Here is a 24,007-nt window from a genome sequence, read left to right as displayed (position 1 = left end):
TGTCCTTTACAGTCCAACCTGAATCTATTTATATGTTCTATTTTTAATATTTATTTATTTATTTATTTTCCTTTTTGTTGCCCTTGTTGTTTATTATTGTTATGGTTATTATTGTTATTGTTATTGATGTCATGATTGTTAGGACAGAGAGAAATGGAGAGAGGAGGGGAAGTCAGAGAGGGGGAGAGAAAGATAGACACCTGCAGACCTGCTTTACCTCCTGTGAAGCGACTCCCCTGCAGGTAGGGAGCCGGGGGCTCAAACCAGGATCCTTACGCCAGTCCTTGCACTTGGCACCAGGTGCACTTAACCCACTGCACTACCGCCTGACACTCTATATCTTCTATTTTTATGAAAGAAATAGAGACCAGAGCACCACTCAGATCTGGCATATGTGGCACTGGGGATTGAACTTGGGACCTCATGCTTGCAAGTCCTGTGCTCTACTGTCTGTGTATCATCCTAGCTCAACTAAAATATAGCAGAGGCAACAGTTGATTTTGTTAAATACCAGGCATGGCAGTAGGAGGGGCCCCAGGAACCTGAGTCTCACTACACTTAGTGACTTGCAAACCTGGGCTGACATGTCGATCAGTCTTGAGAGGGACAACCTGCTTCCTTCGTCTGTCTTCAGAAAATCCAGCAGGCATCCTAAGGTGGGGAGAAGTTGCAATTGCTTTTCTATATGGTAAGCCCACTCTAGCAGTGCCAGTCTCACCTGGCTGGGGCAGGATGGGGTCACTGCCAAAGCGCCTAGCACAGGGAGAATGATGCCCCCCCACACACACACAGTGAATTCTACTTCATCAGATGTCATTTTGACACTCACAGTGCAACAGAGGCATTAAGATGTTTCCCCTTAGCACAGCCAACTCTAAGGTCACACCACTTGGACCCTCAAGCAGAACCTATTCTTACTTCTAAACTGTGTGTTCTCTCCCAGTACAACTTTCCAATGTGTCTTCTTGCTGCCTTCACCCTTTCTAAGCAGAAAGTCTACCTCTGAGCAGCAGAGTCTAACAAGAAATTTCCAGACTGGAGAGAGCCTGTCTTCTAGGTTTGGGGGTAAAGAACAAAGAATCTCATTGTTGGGAGGAGATGCTTCCCCACTGTCTGACCAGAGGCAGAAAGAAGACAATGGGTTCCCAGCCCTTCTCTGACTGCCACAAGTTTATGGCAACTTTAAAAATATATTGATATGAGGAGGAGGAGGAGGAAGAGGAAGAGGAGACAGAACCAGAACATCACTCTGGCACATGTTGTGCTAGGGGTTAAACTCAGGACCCTAAGCTTGAGAGTCTAATGCTTTAACCAGTGCACCACCTCCTGGGCTGCCTTCAGGAGATTTTTTTGCCCTCAGGGTTATTACTGAGACTCAATATCTACACAGAATACCACCACTCCCAGCAGCCAATCATTTTCCCCCCTTTTATTTTTATTTGAAAAGGCAAAGAGAAATTATGGAGTGATGAGGAGACAGAGGGAAAGAGAAAGAGAGATACCTACAGCACTGCTTCATTACTCTTGAAGCTTCCCCTTGCAGGTGAGGACCAGAGGCTTGAACCCTTGTGCATGGTAACATGTGTGCCCAATCAAGTGGACCACTGCCCGGCACCTTTTATGGTAACACTTAATGGAGTGTCCTCGAGGTGGCAGTGTCAGCCAGGGTCACGGGAGGGCTGGGAAGGTACAAAAAGGCAAAGCCTATGCTAACCTGATGTCCTGGGAGGAGAGGCTATAGCACGAACTCAGAAGTCACTGTCTGTGCTATAAAATGTCCTCTCAGTTATAAGAAGTGACCTGGCTGCTCAGTGGCAGAGATGGGGCCATAACTTGTCCCTGACAGCCAGCCCACTGCCCTATCAATTTTGCGATTCTCTGTTACTCCCACTCTCTTAAAACTCGAGCCCCTGCCCTCCCCCCCCACCCCTGTTTCCTAAGAGGACTACCACCTCTGGCCATGTACTCGGTGACTATGTAGATGGGCTCCTTGGTGACCACAGCACAGAGGCGAACCAGCCTTTCATGCTGGAGTGTTTTCATTAGGTTGGCTTCTGCCAGGAAGGCCTCTGGGGACATGGTTCCTTCCTTCAAGGTCTTGACAGCCACCTTCAGCTGGTTGTTGTAGTATCCTACAGGAACAGAGGTGACAGAGGGTGAGGAAACCCTACCGAAGGCCCAGGGGTGGCACCAGGAAGCAAGTCTTGTTTCCAAGAGCCTTCCCTATTACAGAGGTGGGATGAGGCTGAAACTGCGCCCCAACACACACACACACACACACACACACACACACACACACACACTGAATAAGTAGGCTGAGATGGAGGATTTCCAGACAGGCTCAGTGCATCCCATGTGGTGCAGGGAGTCAAATCCAAGGCCTAATGCATAGAAAGGCATGTGCAGTACCCACTGAACTATCTCCTGCTCGATTTTTTCCCCTCTTTTGCATACCTTCTTCCTGTCCCTTCAACTATCTCCTCTCCCATATAGCAGACTTAGTCATAAATAAGTACTGAGGTTATTTTTATTCTACTAAGTTAGAGCTACAAGACATTAGCAAGATGTTTAAGATCACTGTCAAGGGCAAAGTCACCTGGGGGCAGTGCCTAGAAGGGGTGTGAAGAGCTGGGTTCTATTTCCACTCGGCCCCATGATGTGGTAACCAGAGGGAAAACCCCTTCAGTGTTTGTGCCTCTCTTCCCTTCCCTTCCTTGTGTAGTACTTTTTTTTTTCTCTTTCCCACCAGAGCATTGATAAGTTCTGGCTTATGGTGAGGTGGGGAATTGAACCTGGGACCACAGAGCCTCAGGCATGAATATCCCAGAGTTCAATTCCCTGAACCATGAACTAGAGCTGAGTGATGTTCTGGTCTCTCTCTCTTTCTCTCTCTCTCTCTCTATATATATATGTGTGTGTGTGTGTGTGTGTGTGTATGTGTGTGTGTGTATATATATATATATATATATATATATATATATATATATATATATGTATCTGAGGAGATAGCATAGTTATGCAAAAAGACATTAGTACCTGAGGCTCCAATACCCCAGAATTACTGTAAGCTAGACTGAAAAGTGCACTTCTATAACAAAATAAAATAAAGTAGCCTAACACTCAGTAGAGAACACATATTACCAAGTTTAAGCACCTGGGTTCAAGCTCCTGGTTCTCACCTGCAGGGGGAAAGCTTTACAAGTGGTGAAGCTATAATGCAGGTATCTCTCTGTCTGTCTCCCTCTCTACCTTTCTCTCTTTTTCAATTCCTCCCTGTCCTATCAAATAAAAATGAATTAAAAAATAAGTAATATAAAATTAAAAAGAAAGTCTTTTGCATAACCATTATCACAGCTCCCCTGTTTCCCTTCCTTGTGAAGTGGGTGTCACAGCCTCTTGGGAAGCTTGATGGTCCTTGAAAGTCCTCCAGCTTTTGGACTGGGGGAATGCATCATCATCTACTTACCCATCCAGACTTCACCAAACTGCCCAGACCCAAGTTTTCTGACCAGTCTGAGAGACTGCCGGGGAATTTCCCACTCATCCTGGGCCCAGGAGTTCTGCACAGCTGGGCGCATGCAAGGCTGGGTCAGCCTCTGGCACAAACCATCCCCTTTATCTGCATTCAGGAAAAAAGAGAAGGAATAGGGACAGATGCCCAACTGTGTCCCCTAAACCCCTTGCCAGCCATATCCTGCACTCCCAGCACACCACACACACACACACACACACACACACACACACAAACACATCATACTACACCACTCAGTTCTTCACATTCATTTTATACAAAGCACTGGATGCTATAATTAGCCTGCTCTAAACCTGAAACTACTTGTTCTCTCTAAGCACTTGTGTGTTGAGTCAATAGAGATGATCAGGGCCACTGACTTTGAATCTTTATGTTGAGAATAGTCAACCCCTTAGGTCCAGTCTTGGAATATTACCCCCCCCACACAATGCTCTCAAGATCTCCCCCCAAGGTGGCACTCATGATTATTGTAATAAGATCTTAGCAATGGAAAGTAACATCCCCCACCCAAATTAAGCACCCCACTTACTAGAATAGTGTTGCACCAAAGCCTGGAGAGTGGGGAAGGAGATCCGGGGGGAGATGTAATAGCCTCCTTTATCCAATGAGCGGATCTTATAGTGTTTGATCACTTCCCCCTGGGTAGTAACATCCTTCACAGACAGAGAAAAGGAACCTACAGGATTAATAAAAACAAATGCATAATAAGTAAGGCATTAAAAAATATCCAAACAAAACAGGAGCAAGCAAACTGTAAGACTTATGAGAACTATAGTGATCATCTTTGGAAAGTTGGAAGGTAGGGATACAAAAGTGTGATGGTGGATATGGTGTAGAACTATACATTGTAATATTACAATCACGTAATAAGCTATTAATAACAAATAAAAATTATGAAAAAGTAAAGCATTATTATTTTCCCTTTCTGTTGCCCTTGTTTCATTGTTGTAGTTATTGTTGTTGTTGATGATGTTGTCATTGTTGGATAAGACAGAGAGAAATGGAGAGAGGAGGGGAAGACAGAGAGGGGGAGAGAAAGAGAGACACCTGCAGACCTGCTTCACTGCCTGTGAAGCGACTCCCCTGCAGGTGGGGGGACAGGGCTCGAACCAGGATCCTTACGCTGGTCCTTTCGCTTCGCGCCACGTGCTATTACCCTGCTACACTACTGCCCGACTCCCTCACACCTGTGTATCTTACCATCTCTGCAAAAGTCTGTAGACAAAATAGCATATGACTAGGATTAAGAGCAAATCAAGGGGCAAGAGTTTCTAATTGAGAAGCTTCTTTCCATAAGCTTGATGTTTTTATAAAATGCCTAGATCTAGCTTTCTGTGCCTAGACTGGTCCTTGAGATGCCTCCTTTGGGAGAAGATGAAGAAATTAAGGCTCAGAAGAAGGGTATGGCGCTTGGCTGGAGGCGGGGGTGGGGGGGTGGGAGGCGAGGGGATATGTGTGTGTCTCAGTCAGTGTTTACAACATGCAGTCCCAACTTCATCCACCAGAGGGCAGGCTTGGATGGCTCTGTGTATGCTAGACTTTCAGGGGTCCTGTTTGTCTTGAGGCATGTTTAAGAGACAGAACTGTCACTCCAACTCAAACCCCTATGCTCCATCCAAGTCCCTTAGCCACTGACCCTTGTTCATGACCCACCTGCAAAGGAACATCAAGAGGCATTGTCCCCTGCCACTTTGATCCCATCTGGCACCTGCATCAGAATGTCTGCACCCCAACCCCCACTGCTGTGCAACTGGAGCTTGACCCACATTTCTTCATTTGACCCCACACTATTGTGGATAGTATCATCCCTGAGGATTCTTTCATCTGTCACATCCTTTGATTTCAAACTGCATCTCTGAGTCACACCCTGCCAAGCCCAGAGGCCCCCTGACCCTGGAGGCTGTGCTTCTCTAGAGGGAACGGCACCCCAGTTCACCACACCTGGGCTCATTTCCAGTCTGTCCATGGAGAAATCACATGTGTGCACTCTCAAACCAATTCTTGACAGGCCCAGTTCTCCCTCCTGGATGCCTCCCATGAGAATCTGGGGTGCAGAGGTTTGAGTCTGCTTGGAGAAGCATTCACACTGCTTACCTTTTGTGGTTTCACTCTCTCTGATGAGGAAGGAGCCAGCCTTGTTAATTGGAGCCAGTAACTGCCTCTCAGTCTCTCTGCGGCTAATGGATCGAAAGAACCATCTAGAAAAGGTGAAAGTGCACATTCTTAGAAAGAGGTCATGATTCTAGAATGTTCTCACCCAAAATCTGCTCCTCAGCTGGGTTCTTTACCCAGAAATAAACGATCTGTTCCCAAGTCTGCTTCATCAGACTCATGAACGTTCATTTCTCTGCACCCATTCCCTCCCATTTCCTACCAGCAGGTGGACTCACTGTTTTCCTGAAAAGGAAACCAGACCATTATTGGAGTGACTTTTTTTTAATAGCTTGAAACTATAATTGTTTCTTTTTTTTTTTAGTACTATTTTTTTTTGTTGGGAAATTAATGTTTTACATTCAACAGTAAGTACAATAGTTTGTACATGCATAACATTCCCCAAATTCCCATATAACAATACAACCCCCACTAGGTCCTCTGAATCCTTCTTGGACCTGTATTCTCTCCACCCACCCACCCCAGAGTCTTTTACTTTGGTGCGATACACCAATTCCATTTCAGGTTCTACTTCTGTTTTCTTTTCTGATCTTGTTTTTCAAAAAATACACTGGACTGCCTCTCCCTTAAAGTCACCTCTCTGAGTGGTCTGAACTGGACAACTTTCATGGATTCTGGAACCCAAGAGGTCCTACCATGTCACCTGAGCAGGACTCATCAGTAAGGAAAGTTCTGGAAAAGCATGGGTCCAGGAGTGCTGGATAAGGACCCCTGTAATGAACCACTATCTCTGAATAAGGGACATGGGGGTGAAGGTGGTCAGTGCCTGCTCATGAATTTGAGGGATTTCAAGGTTTTGTTTTTGTTTTTTTTCAGAGGCAAGAGTCCTGGCTTATTCCTTCTGCTTCCATCTGTGGACAGGACCCTCTGGTCCATATGCCCAGTGAACCCAGAGTCATATCTCCCTATATAAGTGGGAAAATGTGGGAAACAGCTGCTCTGTGAATGTGGTCAGGGAGGTAGGTCTATCTGTCCCCAGCCCCAGCCGTGTGCCTCTCTGCTGGGCTGGCAGCTCAGGTTGTCTCCTCTCTCTGGCTTTGCTCCACAGAACACCTTCCTGCTTCCAGGGGCTTCCATCTGTCCACTTACTTTTCCACTTCCAGGGGCTCAACTCGGGTCACAAAGCTGCTGGGAATGATGCCTTCTCTGCCTGTGATCAGAGATCTGGCCAGCCACCAGTCCCCAGTTCTAAGGGGAGAATAAAGAACAAAACTGAAGGCCATATATGGTCCCTGGGAGGCAGATGTACACAGAAGAGGACAGTCTGGGGTCCCGAGGAGCTGGGGGTACATGTTATCTGGTGGCAGTGGCCCAAGTGGGACAGGAGGTAATGGGTGGCATCATCTCATCAGAAAAATGCTGGGAAGGAAGTTTGGGGAAATAGGGGTTGGGCTGGGGGTTGTAAGGGCCTCTTGTGGTGACAGGGAGCCCTACAGCCCTCAGACCTGAATCACACCGCAGACACTTACTGGGTCAGGATCTGCAGCTTCTCGCCCTTAAGCATCTGCAGGTCTCGATTATTCCTGGCCATGTAGTCATATAGGGCCACCGCGAAGTGCTCCTCTGGAGAGGACAGCAAGAGATGCCACTGCTCATGCTAGAGCAGTCTCCCCCCAGTCTGCTTTCCCACTCCCCCAGGCCCTGCCCAGACTGTAGGAGGGGATCTGCAGGCAAGGGCCCACAAGATTCAGCTTCCTGAGCTGCCCCTTATTACCCTGGTCCAGCTGTGGGTCTGGAGGTGCAGGAGTCAGATGGTTAAACAGGACCTGGGTAAAAGCACATGTGTTAGTTTCAGGTCCCAAGAGCCGGCAGCATCCACAGAGGGCAGGGCCTTAGTGGTGTGCAGTCTCAGAGCCCTGCCTACCTTTGCATGTACTACACCTTGTGTACACTTCACTGCCCCTAGAACTGGGGTGTTTTTACAATTGATGATGTAAAGGTACTGGCCTGCTAAGCAATGATGTCTTAGATTCAGTGAAACATCAATTATTTTAATTTTTATTATTTTTATTTATTGGATAGAAAAAGCCAGAAATTGAGAGAGTAGGAAGAAATAGAGAGGGAGAAAGTCAGAGAGAGGGAGAGAGAGAGAGAGAGAGAGAGAGAGAGAGAGACCTGCAGCACTGCTTCACCACTTGAAAAGTTTTTCCCCTGCAGGTAGTGACTTGAGCACCACCACCAGGCCCCTCTTTTTTTTTTTTAAGACACTAGGTTTATTTATTTATTTATTTATTTATTTATTTATTTATTTATATGAGAGAGAGAGAGAACACCAGAGCATTTCTCAGGCATAGCTGATACTAGGGATTGAACTCAGGACTTCATGCTTTCAAGTCCAAAGCTATAAACACATCACTATCATCTGTTTAGCTGAGTCGAGGCCTTGCACGTGCATGATTTTAATACTCCCAGGCTGCTTTCTCTTTCTTTCTTTTGCTGCCATAGCAAGGAGTCACCACTCTAAGTCAGCCTTTTCAGATAAGAGAGAGGTGGGGGGAAAGGCAACACAGCACTGAGCTTTCTCCATTACAGTAGAGGCCTGGTTCAAACCCAGACCGAATTCATGACAAACAAATGGACTTTAACAAACTATTTCTTTTTTTTTAATTAGTGATTCAATATTAATTTACAAAAGTACATATCAACAGGGGTACAATTCCACACCGTTACCACCACCAGAATTCTGAATCTAATCCCTCCACTGCAGTCCACCATGGTTCTCCCAAGGTTGCAGACATGAGTTAACCATCATCTCTACAGCTATCTGTCTGCATTTGTACATAATTCCCCCCTTTTTCTTCCAAGCCAAGTCCTCTCTTCCCCCTCCAAGCCACACATAACATATTACTACATTCAAATATCTTTCCCTTTTTTGTCCTCTCTCTCTGGGACATGATAGAGTTTGAGTTCAGAACCCTCTTACCACCTTCCTCCTATCACTTCTCCCCAACTGGGAGTATAGATCAGAGTTGTTTTTGAGGTGCAGAAGGTAGGAGTTCTGTTTTCTGTAATTGCTTCTCCACTGGACTTGAGCAAAAAATTGTTTCTAAGACCATCAGAACTATGGTGGTTATCTTTGGGTGGTGGGAGGGTAGGAGCACAGAACTTTGGTGGTGGGTGTGGTGTGGAATTATAACCTGTAACCTTACAATTTTGTAACCCACTGTTCATCACAAATTAAACAATGAAAAGAGGGAGCCGGGAATAATGGGGTTAAGCTCACATGGCCCAAAGCGCAGGACCCGCGTAAGGATCCGGTTTCCAGCCCCTGGTTCCCCACCTGCAGGAGGATCACTTCACAAGTGGTGAAGCAGGTCTGCAGGTGTCTTTCTCTCTCCAACTCTGTCTTCCCTTCTTCTCTTGATTTCTCTCTGTCCTATCCAACAACAACAAGGGCAACAAAAATGGGGGAAAAATGGCCTCCAGGAGCAGTGGATTTCTAAAAAAATTAATTTAATTTTAAAAATTTAATTTAATTTAATTTTAAAAAGAAATGAAAAGAAAGAAAGAAAGAAAAAAAAACCACAAGTGCATTTTCCTGATGAGATAGTTCCTAGAGCACTGTTCATCTCTGGCTTATGGTGGTTTTGAAGCTTGAACCTGGGGTTTTGGGGTATCAGGCCTGAAAGTCTCTTTATAAAACTATTTTTGTACATATTTGATATAGTGAGAAACGCTTGACGTCTCGTCACCCAATCTGGTCCCCTATGCCTACACTGAACTTCTCTGCTGCAGACTCTTGGAAACAGAGTTGGCAGTCAGCTGAGGCAAAGAACAAACACCTCATCACAGACCCCTGCGAGCGTCAACCCGGCTTTGACCTAGCACGTTATGATTGGGCCCTCCTCGATCGCTATCGAACAGGCCATGGCCGGTGTGCCGCTATGTTCCATCGCTGGGGAGCCAGAGACGACCCGAACTGCCCCTGCGGCTACAGACAGACTATGACCCACATAGTCAACGACTGCCACCTCTCCAGATCCAAAGGAGGTCTCGAAACTTTACATCAGGCTCAACCTGACGCTGTTGACTGGCTACAGAAGAAGGGCAAACGCTAGAAGAAGAAGAATAGTGAGAAATCAAGAAGGAAGGGAGAGACAGAGGGAGAGAGACATAGAGACACCTGCAGCACTGCTTCACTGCTCAGGAAGCTTCCCCTCTGCAGATGGAGACTGGGGGCTTGAACCCAGGCCCTTGTACATTATAACATGTACGCTCAACTGGGTGCACCACTACTCAGCCCCTAAAAGTCTGGCATAATCATTAGTCTATCTCCTTGCCTGGCTCCCCAGGCTCAAAAATCTGTTGCGTAAGTCACTGTGCTATTGTCTTGGCCTGAGCACTTTCATTCAGATAGACAGAGAGAAAGGGAGAGACCACAAAGCACCACAGCTACTTCTAGTTCCATGGCGCTCCCCATATGGTGCTGGGACTGACTAGACCCCACACAGTGTGCTATTCCCTCAGCCTGCTTTTCTTTTTAGAACAAAAGATATGGTAATCTTTCTTTCTTTCTTTCTTTCCTTCTTTTCTTTGCTTTTGTTTTCTTTCCTTTCCTTTCCTCTTCTTTTTTTCCCTCCAGGGTTATTGTTCGGGCTCCGTGCCTGCACTATGAACCCACTGCTCCTAAAGGCTATTTTTTCCCTTTTGTGGCACTTGTTGTTTATCACTGGGGCTCGAACCAGGATCTTTACACCGGTCCTTGCCCTTTGCGCCATGTGCGCTTCACCCGCTGCACAACTGCCTGGCCCCCCTCTTTTTTTCTTTTGTGTGCCCAGAATAATGAAAATTCAAAATAATAATAATGCAAAAAGTATAAGTTGGAGGGAAAAAAATCAAGAACACATCTTAATTGTCCATTTCAACTCAGTTTTGTATTAGAAACATAGCTAAATAACTGGCTAGCATGCACACACACATACAACATTGCATCAGACAATTTCAATTTTTTTAAAAAATATTTATTTATTCCCTTTTGTTGCCCTCTTTATTTTATTGTTGTAGTTATTATTATTGTTATTGTTGTCATTGTTGGATAGGACAGAGAGAAATGGAGAATGGAGAGGAAGACAGAGGGGGGAGAGAAAGACAGACACCTGCAGACCTGCTTTACCACTTGTGAAGTGACTCCCCTGCAGGTAAGGAGCCAGGAGCTCGAGTCGGGATCCTTACTCGAGTCCTTGAGCTTTGTGCCACCTGCACTTAACCCGCTGCACTACTGCCCAACTCCCAGTTTCAATTTTTTAAGTGTGCACAGACCCCATTCTGTTGATTTTAACTATATATAGGCCATGGCTGGCCTTGGATATTTCAGTGTTGCACCCATGTACATACGGTGCAGGTAGTCCCTTGCCCATCAACACTGACTTAAACTCTTACCCATTTCACAGATATACAAGTAGAGGCACCAGGGAGTGAAGCCACTACACAACTAATAAGGTTAAACTCTTACAATATCGCTTTTACATATTTGACCACAAAATCAAGCTGACCATGTATGTCGGGGTAGCTTTTGGGAGGGCATCTATTTGTTGGAGCTCTTATATTTCTATAGATAACACTGGGGCAGCCAGAAGCACAGTATTAACCTAGCTTTGAGCTCTCCCTACCCTTGCCACCTCCAGTGACAAATGGGAGTAACTCACCAGCGGTGGTAGTGGTGGGGGCTCTTTGCTCTGTGTGCAGAGTTTCACGGGGCTCCATTGGTCCTTCCCCTTCCCCTTGGCCATCTTCTTGCTGCTCACCACACCCATGCTATGAGGGAGGAGATTGCAGATGTATTTAGTGATCCTCTGTGCCAAGAACAGAGCTCTAGACCAATTGGAAAGGTAGGAGGTAGATGAGGAGGGTGGATACTGAGACAGAACATGGGATCTGAGGAGTGTGGGATGGTGGCTATGTTTGTATAACCTCTCTCTCATAGCAGCAAATGAATTGAGATACAAACACACTCCGGTTCCGAAAAGGTGCCACAGATAGTGGGGAAAGGGAAGGGAGAGTTCAGGCCATTTGCTCCAGCCCAGCCAGCAAGGACAGTGGTCTGGTTTTAGTTTTCATCTTGTCACTCAGAGCTATCACATTTCCTCTCTTGTACATGCTATAACCCTCAGCTCTACCCCAGCTCAATTTTTCCAGGGGAGATACTCTACATTTAGGGAACACTGAAAGTACAAATGTCTAAGGCTTCTCATTCTACTAGTAAGAGTTTTTAGAGATGAGAGGAGTATAGGCAAGCTGGTTTTATGGTGGAGTCTTTGGAGGACAAATATGAGAAAGAGACCAGAAAGTAAGCTACGCCATGACCAGCACCCTTATTTCTGGACAGTACTTTGCCCACTTCTGCTTCTTTTAGAGCATGAAAGAGGGACTAATCAAAATGAAGTTTGCTCATGACCACTGTGGAGAAGCTGAGTGAGACCCTATCTCAGATCAATCAACCTTTCATTCTCAAAAAGAAGTGGGTAAGTACTGTCCCAGAACTGAGGGTGGAGGTGTCCAACCGCTGGTTAGCAGCCAAGCCATCAACCAAGGCAGACTCTTGCGTGAGCATGGTCCATCCCCAAGATGCGCAAAGCAACAGAGCTCAGTACCTGTACCCTTCTCTCACAAACAGAGGGCAAGTCTGCATCACACTCTATCTCAGAGCCATGTGTTCGGTGCTGAGTCCTGCCTGCCTCTGTATGCACCACATTTTGTGCACATTTCAACATCCCTAAGACCAATGAGTCTTACAATTGATAATGATTCACAGAGTAATTAGCAGTATCTCTTTTTCTCCTGTTAGTGAAGTGCAATAGAAATAAATTCTAGCCTTCAAACGAGTGCTCTTTCAGTTTAAAGAAATACTGTAATACTTTCCTTTTTTATTTAAGAGGAAGATATATAACACAAGTATTATTATTTTACACCTAAAGTTTTTAAAAAGATTTTATTTATTTATTAATGAGAAAGATAGGAGGAGAGATAGAAAGAATCAGATATCACTCTGGTACATGTGCTGTTGGGGACTGAACTCAGGACCTCATGCTTGAGAGTCCAGTGCTTTATCAACTGTGCCATCTCCCAGACCACTATGCCAAAGTTTTAAAGTAAATAAAGCAAAATAAGTGAGGTCAAGGGAAAAAAAAAGGCAAATATCATAGTTGCTTATGTTAACTCAGTCTTATATACAGAAATACAAACAACTATATAATTAAATAGCATATAGAGAACACTACACTCACTATTTCAGAATACATGATATTTTTAATTGTATATAGAATCTATTCAATCAAATATTAATAAATAGACCATATGCTGGACACTAAAACAATTATTATTAAGTTTCAGATATTATTGAGATCTTACACATATTTCTTCAGTTTAGAATGAGCAAAAAATTAAGCAACTTAACAGAATATTCATTGAATTTCTAAAATGGAACTTTAAAAAGGACCATGGGATTTTCTACCAGAGAATTGGACACATAAAACCTATTATCCCCAACCCAAACTCACCTTAAAAAATAAGACTCTAGGGAGTCGGGCTGTAGCGCAGCGGGTTAAGTGCAGGTGGCGCAAAGCACAAGGACTGGCATAAGGATCCCGGTTCGAACCCCGGCTCCCCACCTGCAGGGGAGTCGCTTCACAGGCGGTGAAGCAGGTCTGCAGGTGTCTATCTTTCTCTCCTCCTCTCTGTCTTCCCCTCCTCTCTCCATTTCTCTCTGTCCCATCCAACAACGACAACAACAATAATAACTACAACAATAAAACAACAAGGGCAACAAAAGGGAATAAATAAAATAAAATAAATATTTTTTAAAAAATTAAAAAATAAAATAAAAAATAAGACTCTAGTTCCTTCCTTCCTTCCTTCTTTTCTCCTTTCTTTCCTTCTTTCCCACCAGGGTAATTACTGAGGGCTCCTTGTTTGCAAGACAAATTCTACCTCTCCCAGTAGCCACTTTCCTCCTTCCTTTTATTTGATATAACAGAGAAATTGAGTGGGGATAGGGAGATAGGGAGTGAGAAAGAGAGACACCTGCAGCCCCCTTCACTATTCCCCCTGAAGGTGGTGACCGGAGTGCTGAACCTGGATCTTTGCATATGGTGTTTATTTAACTTGGTGCACCACCACTTAACCCCTCTAGTTAATTTCTGAAGATATAACAGAGAGTCACAGCCACAACTCATCTACAAATACTTTTTTTAAGGATGCCCTACATACAGAACACACATACTTTACACCTGTAAAGAATAATGCCTTTGGGGGCAGGCAGTGGCACACCTGGTTGAGTGCACACACTATAGTGTGCAAGGACCCAGGTCCAAGCTCCTGGTCCCCACCTGCAGGGGGAAAGCTTTGCAAGTGGTAAAGCATGGTTGCAGGTATCTGTCTTTCTCCCCTCTCTATCTCTTCCACCCCTCTCAATTTCTCTCTCTGTGTCTATCCAATAATAAATAAAGAAATAAGGGGAGTCAGGCAGTAGTGTAGCAGGGTTAAGCGCACATGGTGCAAAGCACAAGGACCGACATAAGGATCCTGGTTCGAGCCTCCGGCTCCCCACCTGCAGGAGAGTCACTTCACAGGCCATGAAGCAGGTTTGCAGGTGTCTATCTTTCTCTCCCTCTCTCTGTCTTCCCCTTCTCTGTCCATTTCTCTCTGTCCTTTCCAACAACGACGACATCAATAACAACAACAATAATAACTACAACAATAAAAACAACAAGGGCAACAAAAGGGAATAAATAAATAAATATTTATAAAGAAAGAAAGAAACTAAAAAAGAATAATATCTTTTATATTTGGTTCTTTTTCTGTCAGTTAAGATCAAGTCTAAATATCAAATGAAATATAGCGCCAAATTAACAGGCAATATTTCAGTTTTTAGGGAGTTTTGGTTTCAAAATTTTTGACGATTTATGGGTTTGTATTAGAAATAACTAGTGAATTTAATCAGGTGCCTATTCAGTATGTATTAATATAATTTTTTCTGTCTTTCGATTTGTCAGTGGTCATGAATTATGTTGATAATTCTAATACTGACGTAACATCCTTACATTTTCGAGATAAAGACTACTTGGTTATAATGAATGTCTTTTTTTTTTTTGACACAGGATGTATGATACATTTCTATAGCTTATTTAGAGAAACAGTCTATACTCCCAAGTAGGACTTGTCTAGGAGGATTCAATGCTGACTTCATAACATATATTGAGGGCTCTTTTTTTCCTACAGTCTGAATAATTGAATAACAATGGGACTATTTGTTCTCTAAGGCTAGCCAGAACTCAGCATTGATCTGTTGGTCCTGAGGTCCTTATAGATAAATAGTAGGTTGGGGAGGGGGCACTCCCAGTTTAGTGCACATATTACCATGCACAGGGACCTGGGTTAGAGCCTCCACTCACCACCCTCCAGAGGTAATGCTTCATAAGTGGATAAGCAGGTCTACAAATGTTTATCTTTTTTTTCCCACTCTCTATCTTTCCTGCCTCCTTTTCAATTTCTCTCTGTCCTATCAAATAAAAAAGAAAGGGAAAAAAAGGGGGGTGGTTGCTGGGAGCAGTGGATTTGTTGTGCAGGCACCACTATCTTAGAGCATCTCCAAAATTAATTCAAAATTCATTAAAGACTTGAATGTGAAACCTGAAACCACTAAATATATTTAAAAAACATTAATGATATACAACTTAAGCTGAGGACTCAACTCCAATAGCAAAGGGTGGGGGGACGCGAAAATAAGCAAAGGGGACAACATCAAACTTAAAAGCTTCTACACAGAAAAAGAAGCCATCACTGAAACAAAATGGCAGCCTACCAAATGAGAGATCTGAGAATCATATAACCAGTGAAGGATTAAATAAATAAATAAGAACTCACACAACTCAACAACAACGAAAATTCAAAGGGTGAGTTGAAAAATCTAAACAGACACTTTTCCAAAGAAGATACATCGATGGCCAACAGACATATGAAATGATATTCATCATCACTTATTATTACGAAAATGCAAATCAAAACTATAGTGCAGTACCGCCTCATATCTGTGAGAATGGCTATAGTAAAAAAGACAATAACTGAACCAGTAAAATAGCATGCGAGAAAGTTTCAGGGGGGCGTCGGTAGTGCAGCAGGTTAAGCGCACATGAAACGAAGCTCAATAACCTGGGCAAGGTCCCCCGGCTCCCAACCTGCAGGTGTGTCACTCCACGGGTGGTGAAGCAGGTCTGCAGGTGTCTGTCTTTCTCTCCCCTCTCTCTGTCTTCCCCTCCCTCCATTTCTCTCTATCCTACCCAGTAACAGCAACAGCAACAGCAACGGCAGTGGCAACAATAAAAATAACAACAAGGGCAACAAAATGAGAAAAATGACTTCCAGGAACAGTGGATTCGTAGTGCAGGCACGGAGCCCTGGTGATAACCTTGGAGGCAAAAAAAAAATAAAGTAAAAAAAGAAAAAAAGAAAGTTTCAATAGTATCTTTCCCTCTGTCAAGGGGGAAAAAAAAAAAAGAAAGAAAGAAAAAGAAAGAAAAGAAAAAAATCACCCCAGAGGATAAGCAGTGACAAAATAAAACAAACAGGCAATAAATAAATAAATAAATACTAAAAACAGACAAGAAGTATTGTTAAGAATGTAGAGAAAAGGGAGCTCTTATAAGCTTTTGGGGGGATGTCAGCTGGTGCAGTCAATAAGAGCAGTATGAATATTTCTCAAAAATAGGAATAGAAATACCATATTCTACTTCTGGGTATTGATTCAAATACAAATACTTGGTTATTTTAAAATTATGATTATAGTTTCTATTGATTTTAACTAACTTGGGTTTAGAAGAGTATAAATGCTTTAGAAATATAATTCCTCACCTCTTAAAAATGCAAAACACTAACTTGAGAAGCTACCTGCATCCCTATATTTATTGCAAAATTATTTTCAATAGCCAAGGTCTGGAACAGCTTTAGTACCCATCGACAGATTAATGATTGAAGTATGAGTGTGGCTGGGAGTATAGAATAATGGTTATGCAAAATAATACTTCATATCTGAGGCACCAAAGGTCTCAGGTTTAATCCCCAGTACCAGTATAAGCCAGAGCTGATCAGCGCTCTTTACTTTCCCTCTGTGTGTCTTTCTCTTATTAAAAAAATAAATCAATAAATTTTTTAAAATTTATTATCTTTATTTATTTATTGGATAGAGACAACCAGAAATCGAGAGGGAAGGGGGTGATAGAGAAGGAGAGAGATACCTGCAGCACCGTGTCACCACTCGTAAAGCTTTCCCCCTGCAGGTGGGGACCAGGGGCTTGAGCCTGGGTCCTTGCACACTGTAGTGTGTGTGCTCAACCACACGTACCACCACCTGGCCTCCTATAAAATATTTTTTTAAAGAGAGAACAATGAATGTGTGGCACAAATATGCATGGTGTAAAACTACTCAACTTTATAAAAAGATGAATTCCTATTATTTGTGACATGGACGGTTCTTGAGATTTTAAGTTAAATGAAACAAAACTGATGGAGAAAGAAAAAAAAAAGAAACCACATATGATGTATGGAAGATAAACAAAACTAGTGAGAAAGTGAAACAGACACAGATTCTAAGACTATAAAAACAAAATGGTGGTCACCAGAAGAGAAGGGTGAAGGAGGGTGAGTAAGTGGGATGAAAGGGGTCAACTGCAGGTAGAAGGCAAAAGCTACAGTTTTGGTGGGGAATGTAAGGTAGTCCTTTCAGATATCTAACTGTAATGGTATGGACTTAAAACCTATTTAATAGTGTAAACACTTGTTATTTCAATAAAATAAAAAGAAATAATTATGATATCAATAGGTAAGCAGCAGATAAAGCACCTATAGTATATATAAAAATTATGAAGATTGACAAGAACTATGTGCCTAGCATACTATCTACTCAATAGAAAAGTCAATAAAAATTTTAAACTCTGTGTCATTCTCAAGAGCTTTAAAATACTGTGCAACAATTTAAACAAATGTGTGAATCTTTACTGCAGAGGATAAAAGGAATTTCTAAAACAGGCCATTGGGTGAGAAAACCAAGAAGAAATAGTCATGATGCTATCCAAATTTTGAGAACGAGGGATAATGACAATAGAGACCCCTGTCAAGTGTGGTCATGTGTTTTTGTTTGTTTGCTTTGATTTTTATTGCTACCAGGGTTATCGCTGGGGCTTGGTTCTACGAATCCACCACTCCTGGCAGTCTTTTTATTTTTTTTCAATTTTATTTGATAAGACAGACAGAAATTGAGAGGAAAGGGAGAATAGAGAGGGAGAGAGGGTAATAGGCACCTACAGATATGCTTCACTGCTCAAGAAGTGTGTCCCCTGAAAGTGAGGAGAAGGAGCTCAACCCAGATCCTTGTGCATGGTGATATGTATGTTTAATTTAACCTGGCACTTTAACCTGGCGTGCCACTGCCTGGCACCCACCCACCCCCAGCCCTGTGTTTTTATGTCCTGTGGAGAGATGTGGGAGGGTGGACATTGGGTTGTTAAGAGAGCCAGGAATGCCCCAATTCTTAGGAAAAAAAAAAAAGGCCATTTAGTGTGCAGATAGGACAACCTGAGTCTGATGATTTTCCTGAATTTTCCCAGCCTCAAAAAAGCATCAGCAGGCAGAAACTTCTAGAATATTCCCTAGCTGGACTGCTGTTTCTGCCCCAGCCTAAAGGGCCAGCTCTACTCAGTCAGTTACATTGCTACTACTTTCAAGCTTCCTGGGCAAAATTTCATATCCCCGTTAACAACTTAGTTGAACATCTGAATAACTGGAGAAAAAAAAAAAAGAAAATCCCTAAAATGAAGTCACACACTACTTACACGTCTCTGCCTTTCAGACTCCTTAGTTGTGTGTCCAAAGATGGTTATCCAAGGAGTTCTGCACAGCTGTAGATGAGTGACTCAAGTACAGAGTATGTCATGCTGGGGCGGCCCTCCTAGTGAGAATTCAGCAGCTTCAGGCGAGTGAGACCCGGAAGAGCAGACAGCTATGAGAGAAAACATGTGTGGGCACCAGACTCCCAGGGATTTTGCTTCATGATGATGCTGGACACTTTCCCTGTGGTGTAGGATGGATGGTTCTAGAAGAGCGTGAGTGTGTCTGTGCAAGGAGAGGGCGCACAAGTGTGTGAATGACCGAGGAAACATTGCATGCCTCCATGTCCACTTGTATATGTGTGTAAATACACACTTGCATGTGTGCGCATATATATATATATATATATATATATATATATATATATATATATATATATGAGCTGAGTATTGTGCTTTTGTATGTGTGTAGGAGAGAATAAGCATGTGCTGTGTGTGTGTGTGTGTGTGTGTGTGTGTGTGTGTGTGTGTGTGTATACACCTGGGGAAGAAGTTCACAGAGGAGGAAGAGAGGAGACTCCTACGTTAGGCGTGGAAAGACCCTATGCAGATCTGAGCAGAGCCAACAGGTCAGCTCTCCCCTCTCCCTCCCTCTCCGCCCCCAGGACCTCCCTTCAATGGGGGGAGGAGTTCTAAATCTGAAGCATACAGACTAGACTAATAGGAGCTGGGGTGAGACAGCAACCAAGAACAGACACTTAGAAACCTTAATATACAGTTGCTAGCATGGGACAGGCTGAGAAGCACTCATTGTGTAGTTTAATCTGATATTCACACTTGCTATGAAAGGTGAGGCATAATTATCTTCATCTGACCACCAAGTTAGAGCAACTGGTTGACTTCTTGCTAATGTGACCCTGGAGATGACAGAGCCAGGAACTGGAGGGTACTCTCTTGTCTTAGGGTGGCCCAACTCAAAGCCAGTTTCTTGAGGGCTTTTTCTGGGGCTCCATTTTCTTGGTTCACAGTTCAGGTTTAGACATCACCACCCACCCCATCTTTGCCCTGTCCAGTGCAGTAGGGGAGAGGGCATGGGTGTGGTGTGGGGAGGGGGTAGGCTTTGTAGCCCTCCCCAAAGGAACAGGGAGATGAGGGCTGGGGACTCAAGGAAATAATGCCATCTGTGAAGAGCAAGAAGTTGATTTTAAAATTAGGTTTAAGCAATAAATAAGTAAATGTGGATTTTAGCATGACTTGAGAACAGGATGAGAATCTGGGAGATATTTTTTAAAATACTTACGTATGTATTAATGAGAGGTGGGAGCGACCAGAACCAGAGCATGTATGCAGTGCTGGGGATGGAACTTTGGACCTCATGCTTGTTAAGTCTGACTCCCTGTCCACTGTGCCAATACTTCCTGAGCTGAAGTCTTGGAGACTTTTCAGTTATTTCTTTATTGATATCAGAATTCATATTCTGCACCAGTTTGGTCATCCCAGCCTCAAGTGACCTTGCCTGAGTAAGCCACCTCTCTGAATAATACATGACCCTCACAGGAGGGATCTTTGTGAGGACTGGCTCTTAAGTTCTCTCTTTAGTCTTTCACCTTCAATATTTTATCACCTATTCGTATGCAGAAGTAAAATATCGTGCTTGTTAGAAACTCAGAAAATGGGGGCCAGCCAGTGGCACACCTGGCTAAGCACACACATTACCATGTGCAAGGACCTGGGTTCAAGACCCTGGTCCACACCTGCAGGGGAAAACTTCATAAGTGTTGAAGCAGGGCTACAGGTATTTCTCTATTTGTTCCCCCTATCTCTACCCCCCACCCCTCAATTTCTCTGTCTCTATCCAATAATCAGTAAATAAAAAGATTTTTTAAAAGACATTAAGAAAAAAGAAACAGAAAATGAACAGTCAGAATTGCAAAGAAGATTCCTCAGCTCTGCAGCCAGATAAGCTCCCGTGATCTCTCCTCATGAGGCATTGTGTGCTACAGCTGCAAACAGCAGCTTCCTCTATAGTGTCTGCAAGACATAGTTCATAGGAGTAACCCTAAGGGACTCCTGAAGATAGCAATTCATAGAGGATGGTGGGCCTTCAAATCTAACCTCTTTCTGACCCCAATTATGGGCTCCAGACAGGTATACAGGAAGGTTCACACTGGGCAATCATCATGTCCACCAAGATACAGAGCAAAGAGCATCCAGTGGAGGCCCTACACAAGGCCAAATTCAAGTTCACTGGCTACAAGAAGGTGCACATCTGCAAGAAGTATGGCTTCACCAGGTTTTGTGTGAGTGAACTGGAAGACAGGGTAACTGAACAGCCCCTAATTTCAAATAGCTGTGGGCTCACATACATCCCTGATCCTGACTCCCTGGATAAAGGGATCTGCCCTCCAGAGAGTCTCAGAGCTGCCCCTCCTCACTGTCCAAAACCCCTCTTCCTAAACAAAAGATCCCTCAGGAATAAGGGCCTGAAACTAACAGGTTGAATTAGCATAAGAAAAACTTAATTTAAAAGATCAATTAGCATAGAAAACCTTTCCATTTTGCCCAGTTGTATTGGGATGTGACTGGGGTGCCTGGAGAGAGCTCTCACATTTAGGAACCTGATGTGTCCAGTCTTGGCTTTACTGTTTCATAACTGTCTGATAAAGATGGCATGATTATTCACTCCCACCTCATTGTGTAGTGGAAATAATGTGTTCACCTTTTGCATCATCATCATTTTTGCCAGAGCACTGCTCAGCTATGGCACACAGTGGTTTAGGAGACTGAACCTGAGACTTTGGAGCCTCAGACATGAGAGTCTCTTTGCCTAACCATTATGTTATCCACCCCACCCCGAGCCCTGCCGGGGCACTTTTAATGCTTTATATGCTGTGTTGATGGTTGAGGTCAGTGATCCTGCAGTTGTATGGAACCACCAACACAAAAGGATATGGCCCTTTATCGAGAGATATAAACAATCAACAGAGTATCGGAAGAATTAGAAGAAAATGAAGAATATTAAAGGAGAGATTCAGAACAAAGAGAATGATAGGAAACATAGCTGGAGTGCAATTCTCAAGTATGAGCTTTGGGGGACCCAATGGTGTTACTTAGCTGTGGGAAATACGTGTTCTGCCCCTGCTGCAGGACTGGCCTCCTCTATAAAACACATGCAATTTACTTCCCACTATAAACAATTCAAACTCATTGGCTTTTAGTACAGGAAATTCAGAAAGCAAAGAGAAAATAAAAAGTACATACACAGCCAACATCTTGAGATAACCACAGTGACAATCTGGTATGTAATTTTCCACTGCCATTTTTTTTTTAAAGCAGAACTAGGGTGGTGCTCTTATGACCTGCGCTTAAGAGAATATCACTGCCATCTTAACGCTATTGCTGCTTGTTTTTTCTGTAGCATTGAATACAAGGCTACAAGCGCACATACTTACTCCCAAGGTCTTTTTTTATCTTGAGTACATAAATAATGTTGCAAAAATGTCCTTTGTTTGTGCACTTTATACAGACTTGTCTGCATTCCACTATTATTTTTTAAATTTTTATTAGTGATTTAATGATGATTAACAAGATTGTAAATTAACAGGGGTATAATCCCTTATAGTTCCCACCACCATAGTTCTGTTCCCCATCCCCTCCATTGGAAACTTCCTATTCTTTAACCCTCTGAAAGAATGGAACAAAATTCTTTATGGAGTGCAGAAGATGGAAGGTCTGGCTTCTGTAATGGCTTCTTTGCTGGGCATGGGCATTGGCAGATGGACCTGTACCCCAGCCTGCTTCTATCTTTCCTTAGTGGGGTAGGGTTCTGGAGACGTAGACCTTCAGGACACACTGGTAAGGTTGTCTACCAGGGAAGTCAAGATGGAATCATAGTAACATCTGCAACCTGATGGGTGAGTCAGGACGCTAAGAGAAGTGCTGACTGAGACCATCTGGGAGAGGCTGGCACCCTGGCAGGTAGGCTACTGGGGATGGAGCAATTTTTCACTACCATTTCCTCAGGTCACTATTAATCTTCTTAAGGCAAAAGTTCTAGAAATAGAGAGTTGGGTGGTAGCACAGCAGGTTAAGCACATGTGGTGCAAAGCGCAAGGACCTGTGTAAAGAATCCTGGTTCGAGTCCCTGGCTCCCCACCTGCAGGGGAGTCACTTCACAGGTGGTGAAGCAGATCTGCAGGTGTTTGTCTTTTTCTCCCCCTCTCTGTCTTCCCTTCCTCTCTCCATTTCTTTCTGTCCTATCCAACAACAACGACATCAATAACAACAACAATAATAACTACAACAGTAAAACAACAAGGGCAGCAAAAGGGAATAAATAAATAAATATATATATTTTTTAAAGTTCTAGAAATAGCTAGCCAAGTATGGGACTCAGCTGGAAGAGTGCATACTTTGTGTGTATGAGGTCCAGGGATCTAGTCTTGACACAGCATATAACATGTGTGGTAAGCTGGTCTCTCCCTCCCCAGAAATTTAAAAAAAAAAAAAAAAAACTTGAACTGGAAAGATAACTCACCAAGTAGGGTGCCTCATTTGTCACATATAAAGCCCAGATTCAAGCACTAGCACCACATGGGAGATATTATGGCACCAGAGGGTAGGGTGGTGATGCACCTGGCTGAGCACATATGTTATAATGTGCAAGGATCCAGGTTCGAGCCCCTGTAGAGGGAAAGCTTTATGAGTGGTGAAGCAGTTTTGCAAGTGTCTCTATGTCTCTCTCCCTCTATCACCCCCATTCCTCTTGATTTCTGGCTATCTCTATTCATTGAATAAATAAATATTGAGAGAGAGAGAGAGAGAGAGAGATTATGGTACCAGAGGAAGCTTGCTGCTGTACTGCCTCTCCTCTCTGTTTCTTCATTTGAATAATAAAAAAAAAAAAACAGCAGGCTGGAGGGTTGATTCTCCAACTCAAATAAATAAATCTTTATAAAAACAAATGAAGGGGTAGGGTGATGGCTCACCCAGTTGAGCACATGCATTACCATGCTCAAGGACCCAGATCCAAGCCCGTTCCCCACCTGCAGACGGGAATCTTCACAAGTGTTGAAGCAGGTCTGCAGATGTCTCTCTTTTTCCCTCTCTATCTCCCACTCCCTCTCAATTTCTCTCTGTCATATCAAAATAAGTAAAGGAATATTTTTTTTTCCTCCAGGGTTATTGCTGGGCTCGGTGCCTGCACCATGAATCCACCGCTCCTGGAGGCCATTTTTCCCCCTTTTTGTTGCCCTAGTTGTTGCAGCCTCGTTGTGGTTATTATTGCCATTATTGACGTTGCTTTGTTGTTGGAAAGGACAGAGAGAAATGGAGAGAGGAGGGGAAGACAGAGAGAGAGGGGGAGAGAAAGATAGACACCTGCAGACCTGCTTCACCTCCCGTGAAGCGACTCCCCTGCAGGTGGGGAGCCGGGGGCTCGAACCGGGATCCTTACGCCCCCTGCGCTTTGCGCCACCGCCCGACTCCC

General features: G+C 43.6%; 1 protein-coding gene and 1 non-coding gene across 2 annotated transcripts in view; one reads left to right on the top strand and one right to left on the bottom strand.

The window, feature by feature from the left end:
* BLK (BLK proto-oncogene, Src family tyrosine kinase) overlaps positions 1–24,007 on the bottom strand; it is a 53,424-nt gene that overhangs the window by 6,557 nt on the left and 22,860 nt on the right. The window contains exons 2-11 of the mRNA XM_007517230.2: positions 18,526–18,692; positions 11,350–11,458; positions 7,419–7,470; positions 7,174–7,267; positions 6,794–6,892; positions 5,627–5,730; positions 4,062–4,208; positions 3,467–3,619; positions 1,953–2,132; positions 575–651 (exon numbers count right to left, since the gene is read on the bottom strand). Of these exons, the coding sequence (XP_007517292.2) occupies positions 575–651; positions 1,953–2,132; positions 3,467–3,619; positions 4,062–4,208; positions 5,627–5,730; positions 6,794–6,892; positions 7,174–7,267; positions 7,419–7,470; positions 11,350–11,457 (1,014 nt within the window). The 5' untranslated portion in view covers position 11,458; positions 18,526–18,692. The remainder of the gene's footprint in view (positions 1–574; positions 652–1,952; positions 2,133–3,466; positions 3,620–4,061; positions 4,209–5,626; positions 5,731–6,793; positions 6,893–7,173; positions 7,268–7,418; positions 7,471–11,349; positions 11,459–18,525; positions 18,693–24,007) is intronic.
* On the top strand, positions 20,469–20,601 carry LOC132537354 (small nucleolar RNA SNORA70). Its single transcript, XR_009548799.1, has one exon. It is a non-coding gene; the product is annotated as a small nucleolar RNA SNORA70 (small nucleolar RNA).

This window comes from Erinaceus europaeus, chromosome 2, assembly GCF_950295315.1.
Source record: "Erinaceus europaeus chromosome 2, mEriEur2.1, whole genome shotgun sequence".
Classification (NCBI taxonomy): domain Eukaryota; kingdom Metazoa; phylum Chordata; class Mammalia; order Eulipotyphla; family Erinaceidae; genus Erinaceus; species Erinaceus europaeus.
Note: the sequence above shows the minus strand (reverse complement) of the source record. Positions and strands in the feature narration are given on the sequence as shown.